The sequence below is a fragment of the Triplophysa rosa genome, linkage group LG22 (genome assembly GCF_024868665.1).
Source record: "Triplophysa rosa linkage group LG22, Trosa_1v2, whole genome shotgun sequence".
NCBI lineage: Eukaryota > Metazoa > Chordata > Actinopteri > Cypriniformes > Nemacheilidae > Triplophysa > Triplophysa rosa.
The window spans coordinates 7041342-7065506 of NC_079911.1; the positions used below are offsets into that span (position 1 = coordinate 7041342).

Here is a 24165-nt window from a genome sequence, read left to right on the forward strand (position 1 = left end):
GCCTCACAGTTTTACAGGACACCAAGTTTAAATAATACATTTATTAATGCAATGAATCCAGTGGTGCAAGACTGTAATGACACTATAAATAAGTTATATTTTGTAGCCTTTGTAAAGTTGCTGTGTGTGATTTCTGTGCCGCTAGCAGCACCAAACTGTAAAAATAATGACGATTCCTACATTTTCCATTGTTTGGACAAACAGGAAGTCCCGACCTAAAGCCAAAGTACGTTTTAGCAAGTCGTGCCACTCGGTGGGCATGTTTGCAACGCCTCCGGGCAGCTATTTCAGTCATAGCAAGACCACAGTCCTATCTACTTGAATGGGAGAGACAAATATTTCAGAAACGCTGGCAAAAATCACAGTTAAATAGCATCTTGATGAAAAACAGTTCAGTTTGGTTCCACCAGTGATGCAGAAATCACACACTTCTGTCTTAATATGTGCCTAAGTCAATCTGTAAATAAAGACAGCAATTTATACATTATTGTTTTTGTGATGTCATCAATGTAGTGAGAACATTCAGTATTAAAGGTCACTTCAAAACATATTTACACAAGTTTTTTCATCCAGGGTTAGGCACACCCCTTCATACCAGACTGAAGTATGTTGTGACCACCAGACATAAGGATGCTGGATTCAGCATTACTCAATGTGCTCTGTTAGCTCTCTGTGAAATATTGAGTCGCAAAGCCTTAACTGCATCCATGCTGAGCTGCAGACGGGCCTACAACGCTGTTTTAAAAAAAAAAAAGATTAAAATGCACTGAATATTTCCTCCAGGAAATCACTGTATAACACTTGGTCCAATTCATTTCACTGTTTGTAAATTGTATGTCAACATGACATTCCTCCAGCTTTCTTACCAGGTTGTGCTCCTATTAGTATCGTATTAGGCTGTAGCCAGGCTCTACACTTGAATATAATGGATCGTCTAGAGGACGACAGACACAATATTTATATAAAATGAATTGACTAAACATGCAGAAAATAATGTATATGTATGTTGATATGCTGAAAATGTATTCTTACCTCCTGCAGTTGGTGGTGGAGGTACGCCCGCCCTCCTAGAATAAAAACACGGTATAAGGTCACGTTAAAAGTAAGAAATTCAAATAACATTCAAAGCAGATTTGTGGCTCCCAGCTGGAGTGTGAGGGGCAAGGGGTCACCTGATAGCTGTTGTAGCCGGTCGGGCAGGAGCTGTTCTCTGATTGTTGTAGAAGTTCTCGTATGCAATGGGTGCTGCAAAAAGATCAGCGTAATAAACATAACAGGGCTGACAGACCATTGAAAAAACTGATTTAAAGAAACAGCGCACCAAAAAACTTCTACTTGAAAACTCTACTGTCATGTTCTGACCCTCATGTCGTTTCAAACCTGCATAAAGAAAGTCTTAGGGGCGATTCACATTTCGCGTCTAAAACACGAGCCGCACTGCTTTCGGCATTCTGAAAAGTTGAACTATTTTCATCTCGATGCGGTGCCAACGCGCCTAGAAAAACGGTACCTATTTGCGAGCGCCCGTCACATGTCTACATTTAAAATAACGAACGGTAACACTTTATTTTACGGTGCCCTTGTTACGCATGTTACATGTATTTACTATAGTATTTACTATAAATTATGCATAATTACATGTAACTAACCCTGACCCAAACCCTAACCCTAACCCTATAGTAAGTACATGTAGTTGCCTTTTATTACTCAGTACTTAAATGTATAATTACACTGTAACACGGGCACTGTAAAATAAAGTGTAACCTAACGAACTTATGCGCGCAAAAGACAAAATGTGAATCGGGCTTTACAGGTTAATAACAACGTGAGGGTGAGTAAATAATGACAGAGAAGAGATGTCGGAATATATTTTTATTAGTGCTGTCAATCGATTAAAAAAATTAATCGGATTAATCACACATTTTTTCTGTGATTAATCATGATTAATCGCACACAACAATTATATTTTAAAATATACTTTTACATTTGAATAATTTCACATTTAATCTTCAAATTGATGTAGAAACAACATATTTCTTTAACAGCATCATTTTATGAAAGCTAACATTTTGATATTAGTATTGTAACTGATGTCCCTATTAAATTGATTATTTTAACATGAATTATAGCCATTCAACAGTATAACTCATGTAGGAAATATACAGAAATTGAAGGACACTTTACAGTCTTTAATGCTAAATTATAAATTAAATGCAGAATAATTCTCATTAAAGCTACAAAATCACATTGATTTCTTTTATTTTGTTCTTTGATTAACATTAGTGACAGGAGTCACAGCAGCACGTTTAAGAACGTGGCCCCTTTAAGAGCTGTCTCAGTACGCAGATCTGACCGTCACCACACTCCCATTTTCACAACTCTTTGCATTCATTTAAGATTTTATTTTACACTTTGAAGTCTGTGCTTAAGAAAATTCTAGACAAAACGGGCTTTCTGACATAATCTTGTGTGGTTTTATCCATTCAAGCACGAAAGAGAACTTAACACGGATGCGCTGTCTGACAGAGATTCACCGACGCAGCCTTCAGCCCATGACTGTTTACACCAGACTGGACCTTGCGTTGCGTTTTGCCGCGTCCCACAGTTTAGAAGCGGTCTATCTTCATTGAACGCGTTGAAGCAACTGTTTCAAATCGCGCTTAAGTGGTTTAAAAGCCTGTACACGAATAAGAGCGTGATTACATAATGTAACGCTAGACAAAGGATGTCAAAACAAACGGATGCTGCGTTAATTGCGATAAATATTTGTTTGCTTTGTCGAATGTCACATTCAGAAACAGGAAAACAAGTCTCATAGTATCAAATATGCAGATTGAAATCTAACTTTATTGTTCATCTCACATTTAAAAATTTAAAATAGTTGTTTTTCTTTTTTGCCATTTTATTCTATCTAGGTCATCTGACTGATTATCTTAAAAATCATGTTATTTCATAGCATTGTTAACACTTTTCCACACAAGCGGATATAACAACACCAGTTTTCCGTTCTGGTTCGACATACACCCTCTAACAAATCACACATTCATTGCAATGAGCGGTTGTGATAGGTTCATGCCACAATACCTGGTGGTTTGTCGCCGGTTCTTCTGAGGTTGATAAAATGCTCGATGTCTTCTTGAATGTTACACTGTTCCAGTGACTTTCTCACTTCCTCATAGAGCTGTGTCAGATAAACACACACAGTCAATATGAGTGCTGTAAAGTTAGAAATGGTGTTCCTATACGATAAATGATTCTGCAGAGTTAAAGTTACCTCATCGCTGGTGACACACTGCTGAGAGAGATGGTTGAGATGAATCCACACTACATTCCTCAAGCTGTTGATCCTCTCTAATTCCTGTTTTTCAAAGAACTGAGAGAACATAAAAACATTCACTCGCACATATGTCAAAGTGGTACAGAGGTGTGGTCTCATAAACATCACCTGCTTCATATAATAGACAATAAATGATATTTTACATTTGCTATCTTTTATTTATATTTAATTTTTATTATATTGATTAGGCGTTCAGATTCCAATTATTAGGTCAAATCGGTTTATTTATCAAGTGATCTTTCTGCATACTAAACATAACTGCAATTTCAGACAAAATATGATTATTATTCAACTTGATGAAAAATAACAAAATTAGCCGTTTTGTAATTGCAGGATTTTTTCTACTTTTTTACAGTTCAGGCATTTATGTGGAATAATTAAATAAGTTCTTTTGGGGATTTCTGTTTGACCTCTAATGAGTTAATATCAGTTTTAAAAGAGCATGCAAGAAGTAAAAAACTTGACATGACCTGACATGAGCGTGTAGCGTTTATCATCGCTCTCCTTTTTTTTGTGATATCAGTGTTGGGACATGTGTTGAAGGCTGGGGCTTGCTTACCTCGCATGCTTTGACATGCTCGTTCAACCATTCCTCTCTAATCTTCGCCAACGTAGACACATTATGACTGTATATTCTGTCTATTATTTAAACGAACAAAAAACATAACATTTTCAATACTTCAAATCAGCCTTTCAATGATGTTCTATGTTTATCTTCTGCAATGGCTTGTAAGTTTGTAGTTTATTTTTTAAATACATATATACATTCATTTGAAATAAAAGATCATGAATAATAATGATCACAAATAATAATAAACAATCATTTATGATTTATGATGAAATAAAATTAATGTAACTCATAAGGTTGTACTCTATGTTACTGTATGTGTAGGAAAATGCATCATCAATTCCTAATTTTATAAAAAGGCAAAATCATTGTGAACATATGTTGTGAATATGTTTCCATTCCTAACTTTGTGTGTACATTACACATTGTTTTAGTGTGTCTGGGAATATTTATACCCGATTCCTCTGCGGCCTGCTTGGCTTGTTGTGTTTTGGCATACAGCTGAAAGTATGAGAGAGTGAGAATATTACAGCACAACATCACTGTACGGTCATTCACATCTACAGTATACCATCAGAATGTATAGGCACTGTCACTGTTGGCCATGTTCTAAATACAGCAACGTTTCCAGCTCCCATATTTTGGCTTTCTGAACAAATAAAGACTGATGGTTGACTCATTGCAAATTTTCTAGTCTTTCAGCAGCTCAATAGTCTTGTCCTCAGGGTATCACAAATGCAACATTGCCGACATGTTTTACAGTGATTCATAGTGCTGTACATGCTCTGGCAGTCACCCGGACACATAAGTGGCCTGAATTATTTATTTTCCTGTAATAACTCATTTGCCATGAAAGTTTTGCTCTCTCGAGAGAGCCCATTTGCCTTTCTGTCCATGTATAATAGTAACTGTTGGAAGTAAACGGCTAAATCTAGGTCAAACTTTAATAATCGTCTTTTAAAAAGCTAAAATGCAGATGCATAAAGCCAGGAAAAGAACAAAGGATACTGCAATATGGATATAGTAAAGCACTGGGGACGTGAAGGCAAACAACTAAAATGAGTATAGTAACATTTCAGTGGGGAAAATACAGTGAAATATGCATTTTAATGTGCATGTTCTGCACATGTCTGCAAGTAATTCAGTCTAATGCAATTGATTGTTGCATGTTCATATTTTTTCTTTTTTTTAACAAAATAAAAACTGGGTATATTTTCCCCATAAAAAAGATGAGTAACTATGGTAACGGATGGGTGGGGCCTTCTTGCCAACTGTAGGTATATCAGAGAAAAAGCAAACGAAAGCAAGATTCTTGTAACGGTCACACTGGGCAAAAACACAAGTCACACTGTTAAAGTTTGATATGTGCACCTTCTCCTGCTGCTTGGAACTGCTGGTGGTGGCGTTTCTGTTCATGTTCTGTTCTGCTTCCTCTTTATCTCGACACTTTTGCTCATAGGTCTTCTTCGCCTTAAAAAAGCACCAGTTGAAAATGTCACATTATAACGTCTTGAGATTTAATACTAAACTTTGTCAGTACACAACAAATGTTGTGTATGCATCATAAATGTACATTGAAAATGTTTGGACAACTTTTGAGTGAATGTATGTTTCTGTTGAGCTCGAAGACTTAATAAGTGTTAAGTTAAAGTAAATGTCTTAAAAGACTTACTGTATCATGAGTTCATGTATCAGTCATGAACTCAACTAAACAGTACAGAAACACTACAAAACTGCATCATACAGCAGTACAAAGTATCAACAAAGTTCAATAAAGAAGTTTTTAGGATTCATTTAAATGCACAGTTTGCTTATTAACCCGAAATCGCTGCTTTCAAAACGGTTTCTTACGTTTGAATGAGAAGCTTCTATTTAAACGAACAACACCATTTAACACTGATCACTTCCCATTTAGTAGATCTACAATCAGGTGCTCTTATTCACTTCCCTCATGGCACTGCTTCAGAACATACAGTATATACTTCCCTCAAAGGATATAATGTACCAATGCACTCTTTTACCAACTCTTTAATGAATACTTACTTCAGCGGTTTTCTTGTATTGGGCCACCTTCTGCTTGTGAAGAGCATCCATTTGCTGCTCTACCTGGAAAAAGACACTTTTTTATTATTATCGACGAGTGAAATGCTAGCTGTGCGTCTTACCTTCTTTCGGGTCTCCTTTTGTTTCTCTCTGAAATCTTCTAATTTTTTGGCTTCTTCTCTCATGGTTTGGGCCAAATGGAGATGAGACAAACTCACATTTTCTGTTTCTGCAAAGATATGCATTTAAAACGTAAATGAGGTGATAGGATAACAAACGACAAACTTGAAATGCTCAAACACATCTGTACTTACGCAATTTGAAAACGTCGAGCGATCGTTTCAGGGTGCTAAAAAGAAACAAAACATTGTTGAGTAACTGACTTCCCGCTTTTATGGGAATAAATGATCGTCAAATTGCTGACATAAGTCATCAGTTCTTTTATAAGAGAACAAGCAAATAACCAAAAGCCAACTACAAACATGTGACCAGCACAAAGACTGTCTGCAGCGTTATTGGTTAAGATCTGTTTTTGGCAAGAATATCTCAGTGCGAAATGACATCATATGACAATACTATTAATATTCAATCCTCTTAAAACCTCAGCTAAAACCAGAACAACACAATGATCTGTCATCTCACTGGTTTTGTAAAATATGGACAAAAACAATCGCTGCGTTATAATTTAACCTCTAGTGGGTTGCTGTTACCCAACCATGGGGTGAAATTATCCAACATTTTGGGTTGAAACAGTATACCTGTAGGTTAATTTATAACCCAACAGCTGGTTCTCTCGATATTTTACCCAACCACGGATTAAAAACAACCCAACATTTCAACATTTTTTTTATCTTAACAAATGCTAAACATGACAATGTGGTCACTAGGTGTTATGTTTCGTTGCCTTTGTTATGTCCCTTTTGGATGCCGGTGCACTCTGTGGCCATGTTTGCATCTGCTCTGGGCAGCTATTTCAGTCAAGAAAACTAAAGTCCTATCCGAAGATATTTCTAAAATCGCTGATAAAAATTAACTAACATAACAACCAACATAACATTTGTTTCTTCAGCTTAAATTGCACTAAAAACAAATTTTTCATGGCCTCACGAGACATAAAGACCCTTCCCAGAGAATAGTTTTTTATCTATTGACGAATGACGATTGGCTCTTTTTTTCTGAAAAGTGAGACTTCCTATGTTGTAACGGCCATGTTGAGCATTGCAATTCCCCTTATTCATAGTAACAGCAGTGCCGCATCTTGTTAATATCTATTATCTTTGGTTATGTGGATGGTTGCTGACATACTGAAGAAAATGGATAGACAGATGGATGTTCACTTGGAATAGTCGTACTGCTCAGCTTTCTTTGAGAAGCCACACAATTTAACCATGCAGGACAAGTTTATGATGTTTTTTTTCACATAGTTTTCACGAAGTATGAAAACAATGACAATTCTCACAAAGGGGTGATATGACACGGCTAAAACAAATATTATCATTTGTTTTAGATGTAATGCAATGCGTATACACGATTTAAATGCTGTATTTTCCACAAACCGTGCATGTTTGTATCTCCTCTTTGCCCCGCCTCTCTGAAACGCACGGATTTTTAACAAAGCTCATGGCTCTGAAAAGCGAGGTGTGCTATGATTGGCCAGTTAACCAGTGAGTAGTGATTGGTCGAATACTGCAAGCGTGTGATGGAAATGTAACGCCTCTTACCATATTTGGAACATCAGGTTCCAAAGCAATTGTACTGACCGGTACGCCCACCTTACTTGCGTTTACATTTGGGCGGTCTTAGTCAAATCATACCACGAACTGATGTAGATTTGTGGGGGTGTGGTTACACGAGGCGTTTCAGGCAGGTCTGGGTGAGCATTCGCTTTTAGACAGAATGCATCTTTTGTTCCGGCACACCAATTTTACGTGTCTAATACATGCATGGGCAACTTATAACACACCAAAGACACAGAAAAACACCCAAAGGAATTGGTTAATACTTACTTCATTTCACAATGTCCACACACTTTCTTGGACAAACCCAGGAGCTCCTTGGCATATTTCTCCTCTATAGCAGCTCTGAAAGTCATATAGTCAGATGAACATTTAGGGGCGGTTTCCTGGACAAGGATTAGCTGAAGCCAGGACTATCCTCTAGTTAAATTAGGATGTTTAAGTCAATTTAAAAAACATACTTTTTTATTACTGGTGTGCATCTTGAGACAAAACCATTTTTGAAAAAATTGATTAATTGAAAAAAGTTATTTTTGATCAAGACACCAAGTTAGTCTGGTACTAGGCTTCAGCCTTGTTTGGGAAACCGCCCCTTAATGTTTAATGGAATGCTAATGCTAAAAGCTAATTTTCAATGTATATGTATTCACGTTCTCAAATTGAGCAAGTTTTTTTTAGAAAAGATTCCAAAGACAAACATTAAAGAAATACTGCAATACCACGCACTAGTGCATCATGTGCATGTTTTAAATGTTTAACTCCAGTGTTTGTGGTAGTCAATAAACTGTCACATGCAGCTTGTTACATCAAAGAATGAAGTATGAGAAACATTACAAACTGACAAGTCATTTTCACATGAAAAACAGGAAATCTTGCAACAAACATCTTTCTGCTCACCCATAATCGCAAAGATAACTGATTTGATATTGGATCAATGTTAAATTGGTTATTCTCAACACTGATACAACATTGAATCAATCAGTTTTTTAGTTGACTTCCAACTTCCTGCGACTTGCAAACAATCATATCAAAATGCAGTTGCTAATAATAATGTTGTCATTGTATCTGCGAGGATATCAACGTTAAGCTGTGAAGAAACTGGCAGTCCGGACTACTACTGTAGTACTTGTAGAATGACTACAATGTAACCGAACAACATCTCACCTGGCTTTCATAAAGTCCTCGATTTCTTTGCACGTCCTTTTTCCATCATTTAGGTGCTGTATAATGCTGTCGTATCCTGCTGTGCTGGTAATATCAACATTCTGCAAAAACAATCGTATTATTGTAATCCCAGACTAAACACATGATTTAGCTGCAGCTGTTTCGAAAGGTGTCACTTTGCTAAAGTTTTTCTGAATGTGCAACTCTTCACCCTTATGAAATATGGTGCTTTGGACGGTTTTGTCATTATCTGTGGGAGCCAATCACAGAATCTGTAATTTATAGGTCTGAGGAGCAGACATGGCATCATATCCAAAGCCACAGTCAACATGAAACATGTCCCAGAATAACAGCCAAGAAAACAAAACTAACTTGCCCCACTGCGTCCTATGCCAAATAAGGTATTAAAGTTCAACATTCACAGAAATATTGTCAACAGTTCAGTCTGGCACATTAAACATGTGTTTAGAGATCTATTTAAAGTTTAGTGTATTAAAAACACAACAGTTGGTTTGTTTGTCGGTTTGGGTGCTGTTGGTGTTACGCGTGTCAAATGTGTCGGCAGTTCCCTTTAAGGAAATTAACGCCGTTTCGAAATGTGACAGAAGAACACAAAAATCTCGCGTGGACACTATTTGTTGAATTTCAAGATCAAACAAATTGTTTATGATTTTTTTATTATATAAATGAACAATAACACACACGTTCAGCTCTATATTTTCTAAGCAACTAGGGCATGGCTAAGTAATAAAAGAAAATCTTACCCAAAAGTTGTCTTTAAAATGTAGTTCTCTCATTGCGTCGGTTAAGTGTTTGTGAAAGTGTCTGTGAGTTCCGTATCTGGCTGTAATAAAAAAGTAAGTGATGTTTTTCACACTGTCACTAAGGTCTGGGGCATACCATGCTTTATAAAGACACGCCTCTGGGTCCTAAACAAGCAGTAAAAAGGTCCAGCAGCCTGCAGAGTGGGGCGGCACTATACGTGTCGCTCCGCCTCTATCTTGTCTCATTGGCTAGCAGGCGGGGCCATATTTGGGGTGGGGCTTACATGTGTTGTTCCGCCCATGCCCCGTCTCATTGGTTAACACGTAGTAATGACGTCGAGGCGTCAGCATGTTGCCGTTTCCGCTGTTTATCGTAGCATGTTGAGAAGACGAGCTGGCAAGTTCTTGCGTATTATACGTGCAGATTGTTGAATAATATTTTTCGACCGATGTGACGTTATTTAAAAATGAGCTCGCCATCTCGAAACTTAGCCATCGCTCAATTTAAGAGAGACAGAATAAACCCTGATTTCTGTAGGCTTCGTGTTTCTCTATGTTGACATTGCTAGCCTTGGAACATGTCATCGTTACTTTTTTAGGTAGTTTGTATTATTAGTGTTTCACACTCTAAGCTTACCCTTTCGTTTCTTTCTTTTTTTGTCCTGTTAATTTTATAATGAATTGTTACGCTGCCCCGTGCAAAAATGCATACAACGGTGTTAACCAAGGGGAAGTGTGAGAACTTGTTAAAAGAACCCACTAGTAAGTGCCCATTCTGCAAGTACACCAGCATGCCACCGATGGTGCATTATCATATTAAAAATCACTTACAGTTGGCAGTGACACATCTAGGTAAGTTTAACAATATTGTTTTTATCCGTTTATTAGACAGCAAATAATGCACTGTGTATCAGAATCAGAAGAGCTTTATTGCCAAGTGTGCTTGCACACACAAGGAATTTTCTTCGGTGTTGGAAGCTTCTGGTACAGACATTCAACACAATGACAATACAATATAATACGATTTACAGTCTAAAAGATTCTAAAATATGCATATATAAAATAAAGACTATTGTACAGAAAATGGGGGATAATAACATATAAGAGACATTGTACAGGGTAGTACAATGTCTCATTGTAGCAGTGTACAATGTATGCTACTCCTTTTATTATTTCTGAATTTGTAAAATAATGTATTGAACATTTGTTGATCTTTTCAGATTTCACCATCGTAAAATGCAACTTAAACTGTCGGCCAAAATCCCACTTTCACTGCTGCTATTGTTCAAAGACTGTGATACGTCGGGCACAGTTGCTGATGCACATCGCCAACCATTCTATAAAGTCTTCACCAAACCAGCCTGAGACGCCTTTCACCCTACAGCCTCAGATGCCTACTGCCCTGCAGCCCAAGACGCCCGACGCCCTGCAGCCACAGACGCTTGTCATCCTGCAGCCTGGGACGCCCGCCTCCCTGCAGCCTGGAACCCCCGCCGCCCTGCAGCCTCGAACGCCCGCCTCCCTGCAGCCTCGAACGCCCGCCTCCCTGCAGCCTCGAACGCCCGCCTCCCTGCAGCCTCGAACGCCCGCCTCCCTGCAGTCCCGGACGCCCACCATCCAGCAGCCCGAGAAACCCGCCGCCCAGCTCTCTCAGTTACCAGATACTCTGCAGCCTGAGTCGGACACTGTCCCGCAGCCTCAGTCTCCCGCTCTCCTCCCAAAACACTCTGCAAAAAGGACCGTCACTTGCAGCCAATGCAATTTAACATTGCTGGCAAAAAATCTTAGAGTTCACATTGCAAGGCGTCACACTGACATTGAAAAGCACTTTCAGTCTCAGTGCATTGACTGTAACATCGGTATTTTTGCAGTTCAGAAAGCTTTTCACAGCCAGGCAACACCCATTCATGTGATCAAAAATACCTGGGACCGGAACCAGCGCTCGGAATGTGAACTTGAGGAGTGCAATTTAAGTTCACAGTTTGCCCCTAACAGTGGAATACTGCCTTCCGAGTGCTGTCATGTGAAATCGCTGTCACTTTGTCCTGAAGTTGACCACCCTAATGTTACAGTGACTGAAAACAGTCTCTCTCAGCTGGTGCAGCAGAAGTGCTTTGGCGAGGCGAGGAAAGCCCAGCTGTTACTGCTACAGCAACAGGCGAATACTGCATTCACACCTTTGTCTGTTCACGTTACTGTTGGTGGGCTGTCATCAAAGTACTTCATTTCTGTTTTTGAACCAGAGAAGTCATATTACAGTAGGATGGGAAGGGTGATGGTGGCTTTTGAAAAAAACAAAAATAGCTGGTATTGTCCATGTGCAAAACCTCGTCAATCTTGTATTCATAAAGACACAGCGAAGTGGCATCTTTTCCAAATGCTACCAGAACTCTTCAAGAATATCTTGAGTTCAGAGGAGGTTTTTAACACTGGGGCATGTCATGATTGAGATAAGTGCTTTTGGAAGTGACTTTCTGTGGACTTTTTCGCCACCTAGGGGTCGAAGCGTATAACTGCACGTCCTGTCATAATAGTTGGTAATGTTCACAACCCAATGACATGTATTGAAATTATGAAAATAGTCCATAAATTTGGCATTTACCAAAAACGTAATGGAGTAAAAGTATTGGAATAATTATTATACTCCATTATGAATTGGTGAAAAAATTGAATCCACTTATTTAGTGATTTTATTTAAGCATTCAATCTCTGTAGACCTTACATAAAATGTTAAGTAAAATTTTACATCACATGTTCTTATTGCTGAGCTAACAAGGCAATGAACCAGAATTGGAATTAATTATAACTTAACATTTTCATTTCCAACAGCCAATGAATGAAACACCCATTTCCATGTAAGCCACCTAGAAAAACACAACATTTACTTCTCTGGAATTTATTTAAAATATGTTCATCTTATAGATGTTTATTATATGAGACGGCGATACATACAGCTGTTGCATTAAATAGTCCTTTGTGAGAAAGTTCTTTGCTTAATTCCAAATAAACCACACCTTTGTGATCTATTTCTATGACCTTTATTGAAAATTAAAAGCACAAATTCACTTCCCATCTCCTCTAAGCCAACCCTAACCATGAAATATTAAAAGAATACAGTTACCAATTATTTCAATAAACCCTAATCTAAAATATACACACAAAATGTTCCGGTTTACACATTTGCTTTGCAGAGCACAGGCGAGGTGCAGAATGAGAATGTTTAGAACAGAAGATTGCTTGTGCAATGCAAACAGGTCTTATATTCTTCTCACAGCATCATCGATGTCACTCATCTGCTCTTTTAGCTGGTTCCACTGCTCTGGGTTCAGTGAAATGCCTGTGAGGAAAACAAAAAAAACCAGACCAATCAACAGCAAGCATGACATGACCTACATAACTGAATACGCCTTCCCAATTCTGCATTAATTATTAGTGGATCTTTCAGATGTTATGCACACTGTGTAATAGTTATAAGAACGGTTTTTCAGCAGTAGTCTGTTAAACATCTGAGGCCCTGTCCCAAATGGCGCACGTCCTGTGGACTTCCGGTCTCGTGGACTTCAATTGCGCGAGCTCCCCAAGTCTGAGTCCACAGGGTGTCCCATTTGTCTTTTTAGCGCTCAGAAATCTGCTCACGAGCGCCGCCTTTGTGACCTCGATGCGGTCTTTGGTGAAGCCATAGTTCCAAATAACAACAACGGGACAACAGTGTGGTCGACTTCACATGGCGCTACGCAGACCGATCAGCGGATGACATCAAAGTACAGCGAGAGCGATTAGAAAGCACTACTTACTCATTCCGGCACGACAACCTCAAGTCTGTTCCAAAAACGCTCCCATGTACCCTTGTGGACTTGTGACCTAAAGGTCAGCACTTCCTGACGTCACCCATTGTGGACTCCGAGGAGGTCCACAAGACCGGAGTATGAACGTCATGCGTTCCAATTTTGTGCCATAGTAACCGATAGTTTTACTATGATGCAAGTGCATTGATCTTGAAATGTGATTTTTGTCAACAATTTGAAAAATGCCAAATCAACTATTTTACTGAGCAGTTTTTAAAGGAATAAACAGTTTACCTTTTCTCCCAGGCTTCATTTCACCCTCTTGGTCCATCCAGTATTCCCTGATATCAATCAGCACTTTTCCTTTGAAGTCTCGGACGCTCACATACCTCATCTTTCCTATCTTAACCAAGACAGATTTATGTTGCGTGTTAATTCTGTCAAATTATTAGGTAAACAGATTATTGTCATTATACATCTATTTAACTATTTACCTGAAACATATTATCACTTTTATTGCTGCTGCTACTGCTGCTTTTGGAGGCTGCTGACACCTTTGAGGTTTCTCCACCCTTCAGTTTCTTTGATGGCTTCTCAGGAGTTGTCTGCTTCTTTCTTTTGGCCTGAAACACAGGTTTCTAAGTTTAGAGGTTGCAAATAGGATCCTTTTCAACCTCAACTTGTAAAAAGGCTATTCTAAGCTCCAAATTTGCAGAAAAAATACGATCGGATGCTATGTGCTTTTATTACCAAGTACCAAATGTGATGCAGAGTTTATTTGCATACCTTGGTGTCAACATCACTATCAGAATCACTGTTTGACGTAGAGGACAACATTTCCTTTGACTTGGGCATTCTGAAAAGCACAACAAAGCAAATCATAAAAAATCAAATATAAATAGAAAACAACTATAAAGAGTATACACTGCATGATGTGATAATGCCCGACTCTGATTTGTAATGATGCTCTTAAAGGGATACTTCACCATTCAATTTATTCACCTTCGAGTTGTTCCAAATCTGTATAAATGTATTTGTTCTGATGAACATAGAGAAAGATATTTGAAAGAATGCTTATAACCAAACAGATCTTGCCCCCCATTGACTCCCATAGTAGGGAAAATTAAGTTATCTTTTTGTTTGTTCTGTTGAACACAAAAGAAGATATTTTGAAGAATGTAGGAGAGCAAACAGTTCTGGGGCACTTTTGACTACCATTGTATTTTTTCCTGGTAGTCAAAATTCTTCCAAATATCTTTCTCCGTGTTCATCATAACAAAGAAATTCATACAGATTTGGAACAACTCGAGTGTGAGTAAATGATGACAGAATTTTCATTTTTAGGTGAAGTATCTCTTTAACATACATCACACAATATCGTTTTGCTTTGCCTAAATAGTTATCTTCCAAAGTAGCCGTGTTATACCTTAGCATTTTTTTGCAGCCATTTAATGCGAGTAATAGAAAAGTATTAAGGACGTCAATCTAAACTGGTTATGATGCTGCTGCACGAGTCAACAAGGCCCGAACATAAAACGCGCAGCAAGGTAGCGCTAACAGTTTCGTTTCAATGCCTGAAAATATTATTGTAACATGTTTGCTGATATTACAGTCGTGCACTAATGTTACTCTGCTGCACGTATCAAAGACTTACGTGATGTTGTAAGGTAAATAGAGTGTAAATTGTGGTTAATTATCAGTCCATCCGATGAGTGTTTCTGCAAAACCTGCACTGAATCTAATCGCGCGCGTAGTACGTGTCCCGGCCAGGAAGCGGCACTTGAACGGAATTGTGGGAAATGTAGTTTTGCTCATAGAACGCGCATGAGACCCTAAACTGGGTAACTTAAGGTTGAACTTCATAACATTAGTAAATGCATTAGCTAACAATGAGCAACATCGTTTTTTTTTGCATTTATTCATATTTGTTAATGTCAGTTAATGTCAATAAATTTGTTAATGCTATTGTGCATTATACCAAATGTTCACGGTTATGTAAAATGGCATATGCTGTAGTTATAATGTTACTCTGACAACGTTTTTATTCACTCTTTCATTTGGCAAATTCAGATGGGTTTAAAGAAAGCTTAAAATGGATGTTTATAAATATGTTCCTGTATCTTTGATCAATCACATGATGGTGAGCGTCTGACACTTACCACTGCAACCAGTTACCAGTTTTTTATGACGATGTGATCAGAACTGAGACTATGGACAGAGGAGAGAGAATAGAGATGATGGTGGACATCTATGAAAGTTTCGATTCTGTAAGAAATCATGAAATCATGATAAACACAGAGAGACAGCATCCGCTTCACCACACAGGTACTGACATTCATTTGTCACTTGATTTATTGAAGCGAGAAAGAAAAGACAGATATAATGTGATGTTGGTCATTTTCAGGAAGTGTTTCAGTGAAGAACAGAAGACACAGAGCAGTTCAAGTGTGTTTGTGGTTGTTGTGTGTTCTTCTGTTGACTGCTGTAGTAGTGCTCTGTGTGTATTTCACCACTGACAGAAACCACTTACTAACACACAACTATAACTTGACCAAAGAAAGAGTGAAATTGCAAAATGATATCAAAGAACTAAACAGATGGCTTACTGAACAAGGTAATCTTGTGTTTACTCTCTTTTTCAACGTTAAAGTTTTTCACTTCATATTAATGAACATCCAGCTTCATAAAATAAAAAATCATAGTATCAAAGCAAATATTACAGTAAAATTTTCAAGATGATACTGTAGATTTAGATAAGTACAGCAAATACATTTTTAACTAACATTAAACTAACTTGTATTAAAGTATTGTGTCACAATTTATAAATCTTACAAAGCACATACACTGTTAAAAACCCTGTTTATTAAAATGTTATTTTAACAGATCTGAACTGTAATAACTCTGATAAATGGATTTTCTACAACTTCAGCATTTATTACATTTCATCTGAGTTGAAGAGCTGGAGTGACAGTAGAGAAGACTGTAAACAGAGAGAAGCAGATCTGGTGATTATAAACAGCAAAGAGGAACAAGTGAGTGAGGATGAAATAAATGTATTGTATATATAGGCTACACCTGATGCTTCATAAGCTTCTAAACAAGTGTGATTTCACAAATGCGTATAATATATAGGGCCTATGTGTAAGATATTACTGTTTTATGATGTAGGAATTTATGCAGAACGCTACAGCTGTATATGGATATTATACATTTTGGATTGGTCTGAGGAAAGAGGAAGGCTTGTGGAAATGGATTGATGAAACCACATTGACAACAAGGTGAGAGATCAGGAAATGTAACTGATCATTAGAAGATTTTAAAGCTCATAAACTCTTGTGCTTCATTTGTGTTTTAGTTTCTGGATTAATGGATACCCCAGATTTTACAATCATTATTGTGCTCGAACATCTTCACAAGGATGGAGTGATTTTTCATGTGATGACATGTATGGATGGATCTGTGAGAAGATCATTTTAAAATCACTCACCATATGATGCATAAAATACTGATATGTTTGTTAGTTTTGTTTATGGTTATGGTTATGCAATATGTTGAATAATGTTAAATATGTTTCTTTACCAATAAACGTTGTAGTTTTATATTTTTAGTAGGAAAATATGAGTAAAATTTTAATTTGTAATGAAAGATGCTTGTATATGAGCACACTGTGATTACCTAAAGCCTTGTGTGTATGGCCCACTGTCACGTCCTATTGCTGGCACCTCGGTTCGCCACCTGAGGGTCAAATTAACTCTCACAGTGTATATATAATCCACACTTTGAGAGTGTGGATTATATATACACTGTGTTAATTTGACCTTTTTTAACACTGGTGATTTTGCTGTGTACAGGGATGGAATCACTGTCAATAGTATTGTGGCCATTCATGTCACTATATCCACTCTTCTTATGTGGAGTTTTAGAGAAATATGCTGCAATGGAGAACAAAAACAAGGGCATGATGAGAAAGAAATAAAACATATAATGAAGGTATACTGGCGAAAGGATCGTATACCACATTGCCATTTTATTTCATTGGTGTTTCAGCTACTACAGTGATGGATTTGGCGTTCACAAAAATACTTTTCAATTAGTTCCAAGATTTTGTTAACATTTTTGCTCATAAATGAATAAGATAAATGTCCTTTTATCAAACTATCCCCAAACTTAGTTATAGCTACAAGGACAGTAAAGCTCATATTGTTACACAACAGTATTATGGTGTGTGACCACATCTTTTGATGTCAAGCCTACAAATGAAGTTGGTTAGAAATAGCTGTTCAGGAAATGTTCACACGTTTGCTAGAATGTGTGTGATCTATGTATACATTTAGTCATTTAGCAGACGCTTTTATCCAAAGCGATTTACCGAGAGTTCAGGGAGAAATAAGCAATATGTCATACAGGAGCAATAATACAATAGGTGCTAATACAAAGTTACTAGTTTCAACAAAAGACCACTAGACCACTACCTGTTGAGAGAAAGAGAGAGGGTTAGTTTTTTTCCATTTGTCTGTCAAGTATTCACAGAAGAGATGGATTTTAAGTAGTTTTTTGAATGTTGTGAGAGATGTGGTTGACCGGACTGAGTTAGGAAGAATGTTCTACCAGGAAGGAGATGTGAAGCAGAATGAGCGGGAAAGCGATTTACTGCCCTTATGAGAAGGCAATACAAGATGCCGCTGGTTTGCTGAACGCAGGGTTCTTGATGGGATGTAGGAGTGTAGGAGGGTGTGAAAGTATGCCGGTGCAGATCCAGTGATAGTCCTGTAGGCAAGCATTAGTGACTTGAATCTGATACGGGCTTCAACCGGTAGCCAGTGGAGAGAGATGAAAAGGGGGGTCACATGAGCCCTTTTGGGCTGTTGGAAGACGAGGCGTGCTGCTGCGTTCTGAACCAGCTGGAGTGGTTTGATAGCCTTTGCAGGAAGACCAGCAAGGAGAGCTTTGCCGTAGTCCAACCTTGAGATTACCAGGGCCTGGACAAGGAGTTGTGCCGCATGCTCAGTGAGATAGGGTCTAACCTTTCTAATTTTGAATAAGGCATATCGGCATGACCGCGTTGTCTTTGCAACGTGATCATTGAAGGACAGCTGTTCATCAAATATGACTCCGAGGTTCCTGGCTGTTTTGGAAGGAGTGATTGTGGTATTGCCAAGTTGGATGGTGAGATCGTGTTGCACCGTGGGGTGTTCCGGAAACACGAGTAGTTCTGTCTTGGCAGGGTTCCGCTGGTGGTGATGCTCTTTCATCCAAGCTGAGACGTCTTCTAGGCAGGCTGTAATGCAAGCTGCTACAGTGGTATCGTCTGGGTGAAACGAGATGTAGATCTTGTAGGTGACGTCAGCATAACAGTGATACGAGAAGCCGTGTGACCGTATGATGGGTCCTAAGGATGTCGTGTAGATGGAAAAAAGCAGCGGTCCAAGCACCGATCCCTGAGGGACCCCAGTGATCATGTGGTGAGCAGTGGACAGCGAGCCCCTCCATGACACCCTGAAGGATCTGCCGGAGAGGTTGGATTTGAACCAGTGGAGAGGTTGCTAGCAGTATCTGGTGATTGACAGTGTCAAACGCTGCAGATAGGTCTAGCAGAATCAGGACCGAGGATTTAGATTCCACCTTGGCTAGCCGCAGTGCTCCTGTGACCGATAGCAGTGCCGTCTCAGTGGAGTGATTTATTTTGAAGCCAGACTGCTTGTCATCCAGTAGTTTATTCTGGGATAGGTAGGAAGACACCTGGTTGAAAACTGCCCTTTCAAGTGTTTTTGCAATAAATGGGAGGAGAGAGACAGGTCTGTAACTGTCGGTAGTAGAGGGGTCCAATGTGGGTTTCTTAAGTAGGTGCGTGACCTGGGCCTGTTTGAATGTGGATGGAAAAGTGCCGGTGAGCAGGGAGGTGTTGATGATGTGTGTGAGTGCTGGTGTGAGTGTGCTGGATATGGCCTGAAAGAGATGGGAGGGGATTGGGTCAAGGGGACAGGTGGTGGGGTGGCTGGAGAGAAGTCTGGTGACTTCAGTGTCAGTCAGTGGGGCGAAAGAGGAGAGTTCAATGCTTGAAGTGATGGTAGTGTGTATCGAGGTCTGAGGTGCTGAGAATTGTTTGCTGATGGATGATGTTTTCTCAGTGAAAAATACAGCGAAGTCCTCCACAGTCAAAGATGAAGTGGGCGGGGGAGGAGGGGGGCAAAGAAGAGAGTTAAATGTCTTGAAAAGCTGCCGAGTGTTAGGTGCATTGCTCACCTTGGTGGTATAGAAAGACGTTTTAGCTGTGGTAATACTAGCAGAGAAAGAGGAGAGTAGTGACTGGTAGTCCCTTAGGTCAGCAGAATTCTTGCATCAAGTGCTCTGCCCTTATAAGTGAGTAGGGAACATATGCGATTGGAACGCATGCAAAGCGGTTTCGCAAACTGTGCATTAACGTTACCAGTTATAATGTTTTAAATAACGATCGATTCGCTTAAATAAGATGTCATTAATACATCGAAAGAAACAGCAGGGATTACTTTTATGTTGCCTCTATCTGTATTTTGAACGTTTAAAGACATGAACCACGAAAAACCATGGACCACAACTCCAGGTAAAACACTTTATTGTTCTACCTAAGAAATAATGTCACATACATCTTGGATGGCTTGAGGTTGAGTAATTGATCAGCCAGCTCATCTACAGATATGACTGTTAAAGCTAATCCAATGCAATTTAGGTTACAAATGTTTTGCATTTTTTGCATGCAGTATTTGGGGCTCTTATTTATTAATTTCTGCATTGTGGGGCCTAGTACACATGATTCAACAGTGTTGGAAGTGCATAAATGGTTTTAACTGGAAAACTGAGCTCATGATAGACAGACAGACAGACAGACAGACAGACAGACATACAGAACAACACATTGAATGGTTATTTTGTATTGAGTTGTATCCAGTTATATGCTTTATCAGTAAGGTAAAGATGTGTTCTGTTAAAAGTAGCTATTTTCTATATAAATCTCCAAATTTGATTATTAATAATTATTCTTAATTCATTAAATAACACCGCCTAAAAAGTAACAAGTAACTACTCTGAGTAGTTTTTGAGAAGAGTAATTTTTACTTTTACTCAATTTCTTTTTTAACACCAGTACTTTTACTTGTAATTGAGTATAATTTCAGCAATGTAACAGTACTTAAGTACAAATTTCCAGTACTCTTTCCACCACTGGTCATTTACTAAAATAAACCATATGCTTTAAACTGAATTATTTACAATATTGGCATATGTGTAATATTAACACAAAAAATAAGCATGGCTATTCATTTCACGATTATTGTCAATAGTACATTGTAAAGGCCGTAATACAGATACATCTAAAAAGTTCCTGTACTTGCCTTCGAAAGTCACGTGATGAGTGTCACACTGAAGTTTCCGACTCCAGAACTCCTACATAATGTTTGACTGTAAGAGATCAGAGATGTCTGAGATTATTTATGACAATATGATCACAACCGAATCTCTGGACAATGGCAGAGGAGAGAGAATAGAGATGACTGTGGCCATCTATGAAAGTTCAGATTCTGTAAGAAATCATGAGAGACAGCAAGCGCTTCAACACACAGGTACTGACATTCATTTATCACTTGATTTATTGAAGTGAGAAAGAAAAGACAGATATAATGTGATGTTGGTTATTTTCAGGAAGTGTTTCAGTGAAGAACAGAAGACACAGAGCAGTTCAAGTGTGTTTGTGGTTGTTGTGTGTTTTTCTATTGACTGCTGTAGTAGTGCTCTGTGTGTATTTCACCACTGACAGAAACCGCTTACTAACACACAACTATAACTTGACCAAAGAAAGAGTGAAATTTCTTAAACAATACACTGAGATACTGAATCAGAAGAGAAACTTGACTGAAGAAAGAGAGGAAATGAAAAACAAGACTGATGAACTCCAAGGTACCTTAACAGGTTTATGTGTTACTTTTTTTAGGTTTTCATACTATAAAAATATACATAAATATATAGTTGTGAAGTTAATGCTATGAAAGAAATGTTCGCACATTTTCTGCACATTTTTTATATTTTTACATGGAAGCACAACCAAAATTCATGATTGATTAAAAGTGGCCCTTCTTAAATAAAACCATAAAATAACACCAATAAAAACCCCTCATCTATTTTTTTAAAGAATAGTGTATAATATCCAGTTTCCTGTGTAAAAAAGTGATTGATCTCTTAAAGTCAACCAGTGATCACACCCATTAACAGTGTTTACAGCAACCTGTCGCTTCCTGAAGTTATTTTTGGAGTCTTTCAAACGGCTGAGGTGGAAATTCAGCTCACTCCTCCAAAACAATAAGAGTCATAAAAACACTTTTGCATTCAGACATCAGTTGATTCAGTGCTAATATAAAATGGACACTAAACCAGCATACACATTTGACAATAATCTTTTAGGTTTCACTTGCTCTAAATATGAGCAATATTTATATTGTTTTTGAAAACATGCACTCATGATCATACAGTGTGTCTGGTTGTAAAACAGTTTTGTGTATATTTCCACACAGAGGCAAAGCATCACAACCTACTAGAGGAGAAAGATCGATGTATATTGAAATCTAAGAGTGTGTCTGAAGAAAGAGATCAGTTAATGAATGAAAGAAAAGAACTGAACAGATGGCTCACTGAACAAGGTAATGATATATTTGCTAATCATATTATTGATAATATTAGGAAATTATACATGTTTAGTCTTCGACTAATAAACAATGAACTTATAAGCAAATTAATATTCTGTTTATTTTGGACACATTTAACCATTTCACTGCTGTGTGTGTTATATTGTATTTCCCTGTTGTGCATTAGTCCACACTGACAAAGTATCTGAACTGTTGTTTTAACAGATCGGAGCTCTGATAACTTTAAATGGGTTTATTACAACTTCAAATTTTATTACATTTCATCTGAGAAGAAGAGCTGGAGTGACAGCAGACGAGACTGTCACCACAGAGGAGCAGATCTGGTGATTATAAACAGCAAAGAACAACAAGTGAGTGAGAAATAAAGGCATTTAGTGTGTTTCTTTTTTTGTGTACATACATTGATATTAATGGGTATACAGTATGTGTTTTTGTCTGATCTGTGTAATATTTTACTGTTCCATCATGACAGGAGTTTTTGCAGAAAGCTACAGCTGGTTCTCTCTTTTGGATTGGTCTGAGGAAAGAGAAAGGTGTGTGGAAATGGGCTGATAAAACCACATTTACAACAAGGTGAGAGATCATTAAATGTGACTGTTCATTAGTCAGAAGGTTTCAAAGTCGATAAACTCTTCATTGGTGTTTCAGGTCCTGGATGAAAGGACACCTGGGACCTTACAGTGATTATTGTGGTTTAACATCTACATCAGGATTGTCTGATGATTCATGTAATGATAAGTACGGATGGATCTGTGAGAGAATTGTAACATTTCTCAGCATATGATAAGCAACTATTAGATACAATTTGCATTTGCTTGCGTGGTATGTTCTAAAAAGTTTATGTACAAGGTCTAAACTTCGATGTAATTTCCTGTTTTCTATTGTTTCTTTTCCCCTCTCTTGTCTTTCCACTTCTCATTTATTTACTGAATGTATTGTCTGTAAATATACTTTGAAACAATGCAAAATTGTCAAAAAACTGTATTTGTTTATTGCTTATTTGTTTGTTTATTGCACAAGTCTACACTGCATATTCTGTATTATGTTTACTGCATGCAATAGTGTAGTCCCAGCAAACACAGAAGGTCCCCCTAACATCTCTGTACATTGTGTTTTAAATAATGGGATGCTTTTATGCTGGTTTATGCATAGCAGGCTTTTCAACCTCTTAACCAGCAAAACCACAACACAATGTGTTAAATGAAGCCACCATCCCCAGCTAACAATTTTGTTTCCCAAAATATTACTAGAAGAGAACCAATACTGTACGTTTGATGGTAATAGATTAGATCTGCTTATACAGTTGCTGCTGCAGAGCAAGAGCAAATCGCCACTCATAAGATAAACACAAGACAGTAAAGCTGATGAGAATTTGTGACACATTTCAGATCAGATATCCACATGTCTGTCTATATTTCTTGTGCTTCTCCTTGTTACTCGTCATATTTTCACAAGAGTTGGATGGCCATGTAAACTTGCGAAACTTTATTAGCTACTTGGAATTGATTTATATAGGTACAATTACAAAGCTTAAATAGCAGTACGAATTTCATTTATTATTTTCCCTAGTACATCAGTCAGTTCAGTTAAAGTTGATGTATCATGGCAAAGAATTAGAAAGAGTCCGGTGCAACATCATTATTGAAGTCTATGCGGCCACCCAGTGGATGAACGTGGTACTACCCGGAAAGTTCCTGAACCTGCCTGGTGCTGAGATTAATTACAAATTTTATAAAACGTTTATGAAAAAAAAAAAATTAAATTTCACTAAATGTAATGAATATAAACAAGGTATAAATAATGGTGATCGCCCATCAGAACTGCCACAAGCTGTTTTGATCAGTTTTACGTTTTTCCAAAAAGAGAACTGTGTAGGATCTTTTGACATTGTTTGAAAAAGGTAAGATGTTAATGTTTGAATATAGTTTCAGGACATTACCCCTTAAATGTATTAGAAAGAATAACGAGTATATATTCATTTAGTAAGTGATTCAGTAAGAATAGGTGACGTGGTAAACACATTTGTTATAAATGTGTATTTACTGTACTTAACGGAACAAGTCAGTGTGCATATCCTAAAGTGTTGAGCTACGAAG

At 37.9% G+C, this 24165-nt stretch overlaps 3 protein-coding genes across 3 annotated transcripts; 1 reads left to right on the forward strand and 2 right to left on the reverse strand.

Moving 5' to 3' along the window:
- Window positions 1-23: 23 nt before the first annotated feature.
- pstpip2 (proline-serine-threonine phosphatase interacting protein 2) lies at window positions 24-9740 on the reverse strand. Its single transcript, XM_057321982.1, has 15 exons — window positions 9613-9740; window positions 8849-8949; window positions 7955-8029; window positions 6263-6297; window positions 6071-6177; window positions 5949-6011; window positions 5277-5375; window positions 4361-4406; window positions 3897-3976; window positions 3275-3373; window positions 3085-3181; window positions 1173-1245; window positions 1033-1067; window positions 867-934; window positions 24-735 (listed from the first exon to the last, which is right to left on the reverse strand). The coding sequence occupies exons 1-14, from the start codon at window positions 9643-9645 to the stop codon at window positions 882-884; spliced, it is 996 nt and encodes a 331-aa protein (XP_057177965.1). The 5' UTR covers window positions 9646-9740; the 3' UTR covers window positions 24-735; window positions 867-881.
- Window positions 9741-9978: 238 nt separating this feature from the next.
- On the forward strand, window positions 9979-12511 carry LOC130546013 (uncharacterized). The gene is made up of 2 exons (XM_057321037.1): window positions 9979-10464; window positions 10833-12511. The coding sequence occupies exons 1-2, from the start codon at window positions 10317-10319 to the stop codon at window positions 12059-12061; spliced, it is 1377 nt and encodes a 458-aa protein (XP_057177020.1). The 5' UTR covers window positions 9979-10316; the 3' UTR covers window positions 12062-12511.
- Window positions 12512-12634: 123 nt separating this feature from the next.
- Window positions 12635-15169, reverse strand: sub1a (SUB1 regulator of transcription a). Its single transcript, XM_057321038.1, has 5 exons — window positions 15052-15169; window positions 14184-14253; window positions 13892-14020; window positions 13692-13800; window positions 12635-12949 (listed from the first exon to the last, which is right to left on the reverse strand). The coding sequence occupies exons 2-5, from the start codon at window positions 14250-14252 to the stop codon at window positions 12870-12872; spliced, it is 387 nt and encodes a 128-aa protein (XP_057177021.1). The 5' UTR covers window position 14253; window positions 15052-15169; the 3' UTR covers window positions 12635-12869.
- Between the last annotated feature and the right edge of the window lie 8996 nt (window positions 15170-24165).

Bases quoted from the DNA above. Each gene is read 5' to 3' on its own strand.
- LOC130546013 (XM_057321037.1), top strand. From the start codon at position 10,317: ATGCATACAACGGTGTTAACCAAGGGGAAGTGTGAGAACTTGTTAAAA. The intron at 10,465-10,832 runs GTAAGTTTAACA...TGATCTTTTCAG, and splicing joins GTTGGCAGTGACACATCTAG to ATTTCACCATCGTAAAATGC.
- sub1a (XM_057321038.1), bottom strand. From the start codon at position 14,252: ATGCCCAAGTCAAAGGAAATGTTGTCCTCTACGTCAAACAGTGATTCT. The intron at 14,021-14,183 runs GTATGCAAATAA...CCTGTGTTTCAG, and splicing joins ATAGTGATGTTGACACCAAG to GCCAAAAGAAAGAAGCAGAC. The intron at 12,950-13,691 runs GTAAACTGTTTA...TTTTCCTCACAG, and splicing joins AATGAAGCCTGGGAGAAAAG to GCATTTCACTGAACCCAGAG.
- pstpip2 (XM_057321982.1), bottom strand. From the start codon at position 9,645: ATGAGAGAACTACATTTTAAAGACAACTTTTGG. The intron at 3,977-4,360 runs GTATAAATATTC...TTTAAATAATAG, and splicing joins GCAGGCCGCAGAGGAATCGG to ACAGAATATACAGTCATAAT. The intron at 935-1,032 runs GTAAGAATACAT...GTCGTCCTCTAG, and splicing joins TCCACCACCAACTGCAGGAG to ACGATCCATTATATTCAAGT.